The sequence below is a fragment of the Thamnophis elegans genome, chromosome Z (genome assembly GCF_009769535.1).
Source record: "Thamnophis elegans isolate rThaEle1 chromosome Z, rThaEle1.pri, whole genome shotgun sequence".
In the NCBI taxonomy this organism is placed as follows: Eukaryota; Metazoa; Chordata; class Lepidosauria; order Squamata; family Colubridae; genus Thamnophis; species Thamnophis elegans.
Window position 1 is genome coordinate 42,480,451 of NC_045558.1, and position 12,844 is coordinate 42,493,294.

The 12,844-nt window shown below is 45.0% G+C and overlaps 1 protein-coding gene across 1 annotated transcript; it reads left to right on the forward strand.

Moving 5' to 3' along the window:
- The first annotated feature begins 3,651 nt into the window (after nucleotides 1-3,651).
- EVX1 (even-skipped homeobox 1) lies at nucleotides 3,652-9,451 on the forward strand. Its single transcript, XM_032238261.1, has 3 exons — nucleotides 3,652-4,111; nucleotides 7,034-7,317; nucleotides 8,918-9,451. Exons 1-3 carry the CDS (start codon nucleotides 3,652-3,654, stop codon nucleotides 9,449-9,451), a joined length of 1,278 nt encoding a protein of 425 aa, XP_032094152.1.
- Nucleotides 9,452-12,844: the final 3,393 nt, after the last annotated feature.

Here is a 12,844-nt window from a genome sequence, read left to right on the forward strand (position 1 = left end):
AGGTTCCCATGGAAGCCTTTCTGAAATGTTGGAGGAAATGCAGAATACAAATTGGATCAACACAAATAAATCAACATAAGGTTTACAATTAACAGCAGGAGGAAATGTTCTTTTTATATTCCATATCAGCAAATTGCATGTTCAGGCCTGGCTCCCAACCAAGATTAGTATAAAATCATATTCTTTACCACCAAAGTTTCAACTAAACATATATATGGGTTAAAGTTACTTTCTATCAATATCATTCTGCCCCATGATATTTTTCCAGGACCTTATTGTAAGACTTGTTTTTTTAAGACTGTGTTTTTGTAAAACAGAACTACCGCTACAATAGCAAGTGGATCAACAAATCAATTCAGAATCCTCTAAAAGTAAAAGAAGGAGAGGCAGAAATATTAATGCCCATTAGTCCACATGGATTTCAGACTCCTATTCTGTACAATTGTAATGTATTATGAATAAGCCCTTTCTTTAGTTTCTTTCACTTTGTTGTGCCCCGTTTTACTAGAACTACCAGTCATTGGCAATGTAGACCTTTGATCACCGGTATATCTCAAGGTATAGCTGAGAATTTCTTGTCCCAAGGTGGGCAGAACAATTACTCATTTTTTCTCCCTCCTGAATTATCCTGGGAGGGGCATGTACAAGGCTGCTTTTAACTCAGTGAATTCCATTTGGTGGGGCCAATTTTTAATTTTAATCAGGTTACTCTTTAATTAACTGGAATGTTGTAAATGCCAACTAGGCTGTAGTACTGTTCCTGAGGATCCTGCTTGGAAGGCATTGAAGCCCTTTCCTCCTGCAAATGAAACTGATACCAACTTGCTCCATGCACAGTAGTAGGTCCATTTGTCACTTCATCTGAAAATCAACAAGGATTAACTCCTCCAATAGTTTTGATACTTTTAAACAGCGGAAAGAGAGGGATTCAGACATGCAAAGGACATGCACCACCACCCCATCCTTCCAAAGGACCCAGAGGTTCTCAAGGTCATCCTGAAAGTCAGGCAACAAAGAAGATCTGCTTTCTGCTGAGTCTTGGTCGTCCAGCCCTGGAAATCCTAGTGTGACTGGAGAGGTCAAATTCTCTTTGACATGGTTTCCATACTTCCAACTAATACATCAACAGTGGGGAACAATAGTGTGTGGGCAGGAGATTCTCTTCTGGTTTTCTGGAGCAGAGGACAATGTAAAGTTGCCCCCTGCCCCACTTCTGCACACTGGGAAAGAAAGCCACATCTGCACATTCTCTGTTGCCTAGATTCAAGCCCAAGATAGTGCACAACCTCTCTTTTGCAAATCCAGGAATAATTGCACTAATGCCTCTCCACTGCTCTATGTGCATATTTCTCCCGCTGGCCAGAACCACTATTCAAGTTTTGCCCCGGAGAGAAGTAAAACTAACAATGGGGGTGCTTTTTAAGGGCAACCAGCTGCCTAACTCAGACGCTGAGGACTCATTTATTACCCTGTTCAGCTCTAAAGGGTAATTCACCTGAAATTAAGAGCAGTGAATTTAGCAAATCTTTTCCCCAATACACAGCTTATTCTTCTATGGGCTTCATTACCGTTACGATCATAAACGTTAGCTCAAAGCGAGTCTCTTCTTCAGCCATTCTGGAATCAATAATTTGGTGTTTCCCGCAGTGGCATCATTCCTGCAGCTCACTTAAACAAACGAACCTGCTTTAAAACCCATATCACTTTTCCTTATATTGGCCGCAAATAATGCTGTGAGATTTTACCAAATGCCTGCAATCGAGGGACCAAACTTTCCTGCTTTATTAGCTTGAAATATGCTTTTCCCAAATAAATTTCTATGCAATTCGGGGACAGTATCTCCTACTGAATTCATAATGTTTTATTTCTGAAGAAGCAGCCATAAAACCCTGCAGCCAGAGCGCTATCCACCCTTCCAGGCCAAACCTACTGATATGGGTTGGGAGAAGTTTGCAGGACTCCCCTTCTTACAAAGGGGTGGGCTTAAAGAGCTTAAAACGAAACGGGAGGCTGCAGGCGGCGAGCAATCAAAATGAAACATCTTTATAGTGCGGAATTGTGCTTGCGGGGTCTTCAGCTGCTTCTATAATTTGTTTTATAATTGTCAGTCACAGGGCAGCGATATTTGTGCTAGAAACAGATTTGTTTTATTAATGTCACTACACGATTACTGAACTCTTATTCACCATTCTCAGTCCCAACCTGGCTTCTTCAAATTATTAGACTGATGGGAACTTGTGTAGCTTTGGTTTAAAAACTGGGAGGCTTCTGTGCACTACACACATAAAAAATCCCAACCTCTAAATCGTTTACCGTACTAGAAACGTTACTGAACGAAAGTTTATATGCAAAAGTTGTTTTTTAAAAAATCGTAATAAGAGTGAGTTACAAAGAATGGATTAAGGGTGAGGTGTTATTCTATGGTTCTTAAACGCGTAGGATTTGGGGGGAGGGGGAGGCTTGCCTGCAAAGGAAGAATAAAACAACAACCAAGATTTAAATCATTATATATCTTAAAGTAGGTTGGTTACATTTGCAAGATAAAAACTTCTACAAAACTTGGTCCCCTAAATTTTATACATTCAACACAAATCTGCCTAGACTTTTGTCGTTTCCAATTAGTAGCTGCCTGTTGTTTCTTTCTAGGATCGAACCGTGTTAATCACCTTCTGGTAGATTTCCCTCCTAAAGCAAGAAAAACACATTTTTTTGCCTATATAAAATGCACATACATAAAGTTATCCTTAGCCACCATCAGCACTGGGGGCAGGACATCAGTCAAGCTGTCCTCCTTCAGGATTGCTCTTAATTCTGGAGTTCCAGCCAAATGGGCCAAAAACCTGAAATCCACTGATGCCTTTGAAAGAGAAGGGAGGAGGGAGAAGGTTCAAACAAATCGCAAGGGGCCACCTCGGTCATCAGGAACGAAAGGTCTGAACCTAGTTTTCAAGGGCATCTTGGAAACCATTGGCCTGTAACAGCTGGAAAGGTAGGACTCCTTCGGAATCAGCGATCTGTGGATGTCGTCTTCACGTCTGGCCAGGCGCCACTCTGAAACGTCTCCCGTGTGGTGGATCAAAGACGGGTGTCATTAAAACCAGGTACGCGGCAGAATTGGAACTAAAGGAGGTTGGTCTTTCAGGTGAAGACCTCGAATAGGCAGTAGCCAGTAGTATGGTAATAGCCTTTCCTCTGTCCTGCCTGCTTTGCTTCCCGCCTCCTTCCCTTGCACTGGTTACACCTGGTGCTTTTCCCCTCCTCTCCACCTCCCTTAACTCTTCGCTCCGGCTCTTCCTTTCATCTTCCGGCCGGCAGACGCTCCTATTTATCCCCCGGCAATCAAGCCAGTGGCGTCACCAGAGGTAACAGTAATGACGAGTGCACCATTAAGGGATGACAGCATTAGAAAGAAGGGGGCAATGGTGAGTTCCCTCCCAGAGCCGGCGCTGCACACCGGAGCGTTCGCATCACAAGGTCATCCCCCCGGCTCGCCCCGTTCGCGGCTCCCCTCTGTCTCGGTAGAAGAAGACTCGGGCGGGAGGGAGGGAAGGCGCCCCGGAGTGGATGGAGGCTCGGGTGGGGTGGGGGTGGGGAAAAGCGCCAGAGCGCGAGAGGAAGAACCCGGTTGGACTGCATTAAAAGACATCCACGATGGAAACCAGAAAGGAGATGGTGCTGTTTCTGGACGGAGTTCAGCTTGGCCCTCTGGCTGGCCAGAGGGTGTCTAATATGGCAGAGGCCATGGGGGCCCCGGGCCCGGATCCACAAGACAAGATGATGCCCAGGATTTGCTTGAGCTCTAGAGCTGCCTCCTTGTCTTCCCAAGGAAATGGAGGAGCGGGAAGATGTGCAGGAGGAGAAGAAGAGGAAGAGGAGGAAGAAGAGGAGGAGGTGGAAGTCCTACCAGCGCCAGGGACCGTCCCAGAGAACCGCTCCGCAGCAGCAGCGCTTCTTTCTGCTAATCAGCAGACCTCCCTCCACCGCCTTCCCCCCACCAAAGCCCCCCAAAGCAGTTCCGACACCGAATCGGATTTCTATGAGGAAATCGAGGTGAGCTGCACCCCGGATTGCGCCCCTGACAACGCGGAATACCACCTCCAGCACAGCAAAGGTACCCGACCCCTCCCCGCTTCCCTTCTCTTGAGCTCCCCGGGGAGACCCATCTGGATTCGCAGCTGGGTGGGACGGGACAAGACTAGTGCTGCTGTTTGGCTCAGTCCTCAGAGCGCTTCAAAGCGGCGACTGGCAGCCGGTTGTTCAGTCTGGCTTAGGTGATTTCTGGATCGCCGCCTGCGTTTTATTTTCTTCCCCTCCCTCTTTGAACTGCCCTCTCCCGGTCTCCAAATCCTGAGGCTTGGTCGCTTCCATCTCTAATTGCCCACCAAGAGGCATCTGCAATAAGCCACACACATCTCCCCCTTTGAAGTCTAACGACATGTTACCGGAGGACGTGAAATCGCATCCTCGCTGCAACAAAGAATTAAAAGCTTTGCAGAATTCCCGCTCCCTGAAGCCTAGACTTTGATTGCAATAAATCCCCCAGAAGCTTCTCTTTCTTTCCCTATTGCTGTGCCTAGCACCTTCTTGATGCTCCCTCCTTCCAAGATTATAGGACTACGTGGTGCCCCCTGCCCCCTTCCTATTGCCTCGAACAGGAAAGGAAAGCTTCCTTCTTCACATTTCACAGCAAGATCAAAAGCATACAACCGCTCCTGCCGGCCGTCCTGTCCAAAGGCTGTGTTGCAAGAAAGCAGGCGAGCAATTTTCTCTAGCAAATTGCAGGATGCCTGGACGAATGAAGAAGCAATCACAGCACAGGCGACATCGTTCACGCACCTTCTCTCCCTCCGGCAGAAAGACCGAGGTCTCTTTCTCTTTCTCTCTCTCTCTCCCCCTTCCCCCTCTCTTTCTCTCTCTCTCTCTCTCTCTCTCTCTCTCTCCTCTCTCTCTCTCCCTCTCTTCCTTGCCCCTCAACTGCACACCCTGCAGTTCTCACGTCCTCTTGGCAGGTTTGTTCGAGGCTCCAATTGCTCTTCACTTCCCTGTCTTGTGGCGCCAGTTCGGAAATGGCTGTGGGATTTAATGCCTTTGGTCTCAGGAGGACACCCTGAGAATCGTCTGCAATGGAAAGCAAAAGTCCGGGATCGAGGGCCTTTCCATACCCTCCCTGCTTTTCTCTTTCTTTCCTAAACCCCCAACCCTAGGCGCCTTCTGTGAAAGGGATGCCCAGAATGGAAGCTCCTGTTTTGCTTCTGAGAATTTCTTTCACCTGGAGCTTTTGGGGGGGGCGGGGGTGGGGGACGCGATTCCTTATAAAGAAACCGAGAAAAAGACCAGATGCGTGTAGTTGGCGTTATAGACATGTTTCTCTTATCGCGGGTAGCTTGGCAGTGGCGGAGGCTTGGAGAGGGACGTGGCAGCCTCTTTCAGTCTCTTTACTAGGCCCCAAATGTTGCCGGCTGGAGTGCCAGTTCTTTCACGTAATAGAAAAGGGGAATCCGAGAGGGATCCAGTGCCATTCCTTTACAATATATTCTGTAATGCACTACAATGTGTGTAATCCAATGTAGACCCTGCTTGCCTTGTTCACTGGTGATCTCTGTATGTGTTTGAAGATGGACTCTTCTGTGTCTTCACTTCCAGAATGAGGCTATCGGAACACAAAACACAGACAGGTGAGGGCACTTATGGTAGCATAAACTTTTCAGGTCCATTGGATCAGGTGCAGGATAACAATGATGGCGATTTCCCTTTTCTTGGCAAGAGGGGATATAGAAGCTCTTAAAACACTTTCCTCCCCATTGGATATGTATGTGTGTGGGAGATATCTCGGACCTTTATTCCTCTCTTACAAGTTCCTCTCAACTGCAGGTGCTACCAAATAAATGTTAGAGAAAAGCTTGCCATTCTTTCCGCTTCCGGAAAGGAGTTTACAGACCAGAGGTGCCTTTGCGTCCAAGTGGACGCCGGGATACGTTCCTCCTCAGGTTTCCTGACACGTTGGCTTTAAACGAGGAGCCTTTCATGGCATCGGATTGCTTTGCATCGGATGGCAGATTCGGTGCCAGAAACTAGTGTGATCTGTGAATAAAACGTGGCCAGGAAAAGGGAAAATGCAATTTACGGTAAACTCTGTCCGGTAGATTTTAGGGTAATTTATTCCAGAGTGTGGTCCTGGGTTTGTGGATTCATATGCGCAATCCCACAAAATGGGATTGGCACTGAATGACTCTATATCCTCAATAGAAAAACGGGCAGAAAAACAGGGTACATGTTCAAGTGGAGACAATTAATTCGATTTACTCCTCGGAAGGTATTTTTAGGATTGTAACTTGAAAGGCGGAGAAAAAAGGCAGATGGAAAAATTTGGTCTCTAGATTCGGTATTCGGTGGGCATCACTGGGTGATCACCAAGGAATTCAAATAACTTTTCTTTCTTCTTGGAATATAACGCCTGATTAAATGCAACTTATGGGTTGTCCAACCCTTGAGAGTAAAACCCATTCAATCTAACGAAATTTAGCGTCCGAATAAACGTACCTGCAGCCAAACCCAGTGATTGACGGGGCATGGGATTTATATCTGAGCAGCCCAATTTAATAAGGCTGAGGATTGAACTGGTCCCCCCCCCCAAATTCCTCAATCAACCTATTGTCAGACAAGCTTGTTTTTATTCATTAGCTATTCGTTTTTATTTATTCACTATTCGTGTGCACTATATATATGTGTATATATATATAACACTTTGTATTCCTAGATTAAAGGCCTGCCTGGGTTCCGCATCTTCAGAGGTCGAGGAGACTAACTTGCTTTATTTCAAACGTGATGAAGCAGCCCTGTCAACTCTCCAGGGTCTCTTCAATAGTATTCGAGAGGAGCCCCCTGTCCTGAGCCTCTGCTCCCAAGGGCTGTCCTATTGCCCGAATTGGTGTGGGAGGGGGAAGAATTAGAAATGGGGTGGTAGTGGGAACATCGTCAGAGCTCCAGCTGTCTTTCTCCCTCTGGATGGCTTCCTCTCTACTCTCCCCTGCAGGTCAGTGCTCGGATACTTCAGCAGGGAGCCCTAGCAGCGAAGGCGATCTCTCCAAGGGCAGCGGTGGCACTGGCAGCGGTGAAGGAGGAGGTGGAGGTGGTGGAGTAGGTTCTCAGGGGTCGCTGGCCTGCAGCGCCAGCGATCAAATGCGCCGTTATCGCACCGCCTTCACCAGGGAGCAGATAGCCAGGCTGGAGAAAGAGTTTTACCGGGAGAATTACGTATCCAGACCTAGGAGATGTGAGCTGGCCGCCGCCTTAAACTTACCCGAAACAACTATCAAGGTAGGGTTGCATGTATATTTAGCCAAAACCCAAGAAACCTCCCTGGATTTCGGAGCATTTCCACGTGTCTTGGACTTTGCCCTCCCCAAGTCCTCTCCACTCCCCCCACCCTAGTTTCCACTGTCAAATCGTTTCAAAAGCAGCACTCTTTCTGGGTCTTGGTGGGTCTTGATCCGCCATTGTAAATGGTTGATTTCACCTCGGCATACGTAGACGGTTTCCCAGCTCTGCAGCGGTTTCTTCTTGGAAGAAGATGAACTAGCTGGGAGATAAATCTCGTTTCTCCTTTCAGTGAAACTTCTTTCCGGGTGGGTGTGACTAGGTCTACAGCTATAGGGAGTAAGTCTACAGTCCCCCTAGGGACTGTTTCTTAAGGACTTAATGTCAGCCACTTCCAAAAATCAGTTCCATGTAGTGCAAAGTGCTTAAAATGATGGTGAGGAAACTCATGCACCCTCGCCAACACTATATTTTGAGTACACCTTAACTCTCCCTTCCCCCACACCACCGAACATCCACTTGTTATGGCTTGCTGAAATCAATAACACCCCGAAGTCACTGCATTTAAACTAAAACGTCAGGCTTTAGCCATTAGAATGGAAACATTCTAATGCCTATTTTAAGTGGCTTAAATAATATCTGTACCGTTACACAAAGTAGCAGTTGAGCAGATTTATTGGGGAATAAGCACCTTAAAACTAAGGAGATTTCCTAGGTAATCTTATAGGTAGGATTTACATACTTTTTGCCTATCTCTCCTGAAACAGAACTGCCTAATTTGAACCTCTCAGGGTGCATGTTAAAGATATTAAATCATTTTCAGCGCATTCGTATTAAGGAATTTCCTGTACACTTAGGCAGGCTGTCATTGAGGCTGTTTAGCTTCACTGCACATCTTAGACATGAGAATTGTCTGAAAGATCTTGGACATATTTTAGCAACGACTAAAAACTGGCAGAAAAGAAAGAAGAGAAAGGCACAAAGGAAGCAATCTTGCTATTAAGCATTACTAACTATTATTATTGTTATTACAATTATTATCAAAATACCATTGATCGCTGCTGCCCTAGACTTATGTGGCTGTAAAAACAGAATATTTTGTGCATATTGTGGAAGAATATAATAACAGTATATAATCTATGATGTTTCAGGGAAAACTTATTTTTCCATACCTCATATTAGTCTACTGATGTGCACTTCTCATGTTTTTCACTCATTTATTCCTTCACAATAATTTTGTTTTATTTCTATTTAAATGTGTGGGCCACAAACAATTCCAATCCTTGATAATTGTGCAGATCTGGCAAGTACATTATTGCAAACATCAATAAATATAACGAAGCCTCCCAACCTGATTTTTAAAGGTACTGTGGGAGAAAATGCTGGGCAAATAAGTTCCATATCATCAAAATCTTGAATATTATCAGTAGCCAGAGGCAGCTGCCCCCCTAGCCTATGCCTGACGTTCCCCAGGTGAATCATTCCCCAGCCTCCGGGGAAGATGCCGAGCTCGGGCATGGAGGGGAGGGTTGTGGCGGGATCCCAGCCTTGCTGGCGACTCAGAGCTTCCTTTGCTTTGCCTGTCTGTCCTCCCACCCAGGTGTGGTTCCAGAACCGGCGGATGAAAGACAAGAGGCAGCGCCTGGCCATGACTTGGCCCCATCCGGCGGATCCAGCATTCTATACCTACATGATGAGCCACGCGGCGGCCACCGGCAACTTGCCCTACCCCTTCCCCTCTCACCTGCCCCTGCCTTATTATTCCCACATGGGCCTCGGAGCCGCTTCGGCTTCGGCAGCAGCTGCCCCTTTCAATTCCCCGCTGAGGCCGCTGGACACCTTTCGCGTCCTCTCCCACCCATACCCGCGACCAGAACTGCTGTGCGCCTTTCGACACCCCTCTCTTTATGCCGGTCCGACTCACGGGCTGAGCGGTGCCGGAGGGAGCCCCTGCTCCTGCTTGGCTTGTCACGGCAGTCAGGCGACTGGGCTAGTCCAGCGGCCTTCGGGATCGGACTTTAGCTGCTCGGCCACCACCCGGACGGACTCCTTTCTCACGTTTACACCTTCGGTGCTGAGCAAGGCCTCCTCGGTCCCCCTGGACCAGCGCGAAGAAGTCCCTCTGACTAGATAAAGGACCCATCTCAGGTTGCGCTCTTTTCCTCCTGCCCTCCCCGCCCCGGCCGCCCTCCTTCCCAGAGACCACCAGGTCTGTGATCGCTCCTTTCCTAGTGTTTAATCCCGTTAATCAGTGGACATCAACGAATGGAAACAACCCCTCCCCGAAAATAAGCCTGGAAGATGGGGAAGATTTCTAATGCGCACAAATCCGCGGAAGAACCTTGACCAAAGAGGGACTTGGCGGATTAATTCACAAAGATGGGAAAAGGTGGGGGGTACCACAGGAAAGCAGGGGTGGTTCTCTCCAGCCTATCTGGACAGGTGCTCACTAAACCACGGCGCCAATACTTTATGCATAACCTTATATGTGACTAAAAGGGAAATACTTGAAAGAAGAAATTGTTGATCCTTAAAAAAAAATGTACGTCTGATGAAAGTAAAGATTTATTCTTTGCCAGATTAAAAAGAAAAAAGAATGCAAAAGAAGGGCCTTTGTGGATTTGCGATAGTGTCAATCTGTTTCTAAGCCTTTTCTTCCTCTCTTTAGTCCGACGTCCTTTAAAAAGTAACAACTCTGAACTATACATTTTTAAAAAGTTAACTCTTGGAAATCTTAGCTCCACACATGCATATATACCTTCATGCATACACCTTCTGTGCACCAGCTGAGTAAGTGGGGAGGGAGGGAGAGAGGAAAGTGAGAAAGAGGGAGTCGACACAGGGAACCCAGAGGGATTAAAGCTATTTGTCCTTTAAAATAACAGCGTTCTACTGTCAGGCTCTGAATTGTGACCACACGGACCAAATTAACAAGTGATGTATATGTAGTGGGGAAGGCTTACACAGGCGCGCGCGCGCGCGCTCACACACACACACACACACACACACACACACACACACACACACGCCTTTTTGAAAAGGGAATCAGCTGCAAGGCTAATATTCTTAGGATAGAGCCAGCGTGGCTGCCAAACACTAACAAGCCGCCAAGGGAAGAGATTAAACGACAGGAAGCTAGATTCTTTTCTCCCCGCAATCACTCAATCACTGGTCTGTAAATGAAAACTGAATCTGTTTCCTTCTCCTTCCGGGTTTAATTTCAGTTCCCCAACAATCTTGGGGTTTAGAAGTGATTTTCTGCCTCTGTATTATTCACTGTATTTGTTATTGTAATTTCCAGTTTTTCATATGTGGCATACATCTCCCCATTCCTGCCTCCCCCTCCCTCGGATTCCTGGGTATGTTATACGTTTTTCTTCTTCAATCTCAATGAAACTACCTCCAGCTCCTTAGGTTACCTGTTTTTTGATTGATAGAAGGACAGCCCTCCACATTTAATACTGAAGAACAATTTTACTGAACCCAAAGACTTACAAATTGGCTGGCTTTTTTCTTCTTCTTGCTTAATTGGGACCACGAAGAATGATATAAAATGCTTGAGTTAATTAACAAATTTTAAATCATTGCATTATTTTAAAATGTATATTATACCTTGAAACAAAAGCAGGAAATTACTTGCAGTAGAACAGAAGATTTAAAAACATTTTTTGGAATGCAGTATGCCCAAGAAATCATTTCGTTTCTATTTCAAACATAATTGAAATAGAGGAAAAATGTTTGAGAGATTGGTGACAGGAAGGAAGGAAGAAAGAAAGGTAGATTGGTGACAGGAAGGAAAAAAGGTAGCTATTTGGACATGCACTGCTAATTTATGACAAATCTCCAAGGAAGTCATGAAGACTTCATAATTTACAATCCAAATCTATCAGTGAAGTAAACCTGATACCAGCTAGAATAAAAGGTCTACACTGTAATTAGGTTTTAGGAAAATCACTGGATTAAAAAACCTGATCCTTTAACAATGTTAATGTATGAAAGCAACGTTTTTGCCATTTTGTCGGAAATCTTTGGGGTTAATTGCTAGGCTTTCCGATAACCTATTAGAAGGGGAAATATCTTTGTTCTTCTAAAACATGCTCACTAATTCTTGTGATAAATTCCACTTTAGCATACTGATCAAGGAAACATGACAATGGGGAGAAGCTATTCATTTCAATGGACTCATGGCAAAGAGAATTTCATTGTCTGGGAAATCCTTCATTTTACTTTAAAACTGCATTAGTTTCTAGAGACAAGGAAGGATGAACCAACTTTTTGGAGCCTTTTATGTCAAGAAAGGTTCGTGGCTCATTCTAAAATCTAAATGCTTGGCAAATTATTCTCTCCAAGCAAATTGAAAGATGTCAAACTCAAAAGAGTAAAAAGAACGAAGAATGAAAATAGGAACAATTATTTTATCTAATCGGTGTTATTAAAATTGCTTAAAGCACAATATCCTAAACAAATAAATATGCAAACCATAAGATTAACCTCAAACGTACTGAAAATTCTCTAGACGCCTAGACTGATGAAAAGGAATAAATCCCACAAAAAATCAGCAAGACTTAGTCCTGAGTAAAAGTGGTTAACTTTTGGGGTGCAAATTAAGTTATTTTGGGGTTAATTTGGGGTGCAAATTAAGTTCTAGATCAGGAATGAAAATATGTTGAGCTCCCATCTCTAGAACTTCTAAGGTCGAAATGCTTGACCAATGCATGGTTGGGACTTCTTAAGGGGAACGCAGATTGAAGTTAATGTCTTTCTGCAGTTTTTCTTTCGCCTTCTGTTTCGGTTGTGGATAATGGGAATTGTAAGCCAACCGAGTTGCATCATTTTATGAGAGCTGTGTAGAAGAAATAAAATTAAGGAGATTTCTATCCACCCCCCTTTTTTGAGATAGGAGAGTTTGGAAATCTAGATATGTGAATCATAATGGTACAACGGTAAAAGGTTGTCCTTCTGTTGACCAAATACTTGCTCATCGGTTTGTCAGGGTCCTTCTTTAGATAATAGGTAAAGACTTGAAACCCTCAGAAATATTGATCAATCTAATTTCAGCAAAAAAGTTTCAATCCTGAACTTCAGCTTTAACCCCTTTGCTCAGATCAAAATTCTTATGCCATCCCGGTATCCTGAAGTCACCTTCCAAGGGAAGTCCACATATCAGGAAAGGTAGGAAGGTTGCCTTAAACAAGCCCCAAAATGTTCACATGTTTAATGTCTTATTTTTCTAATGTGATAACAACGGCTGTAAATTTCAGAACGGCGATTTTTTAAAAAATAGAAAGTATCTTGGTTATCCCACCCCCCACCCCTACAATCTTATAAGCAAACAGCACAGAGTCCAAATATATGGGAGACAGCTCCCATAGATTCAACCAGCTTCCTTGGGATTGATGGTAGATGTCATTTGGTGCATTTGGAAGATACTATAGGGTTCTCAAAATCTTAAACTTTAAGATGCGTGAGTTCAATTTCCAGTAATCCTCCGCGGACCGATTTGGGGACCAGCGGGGGAATTAAAAGA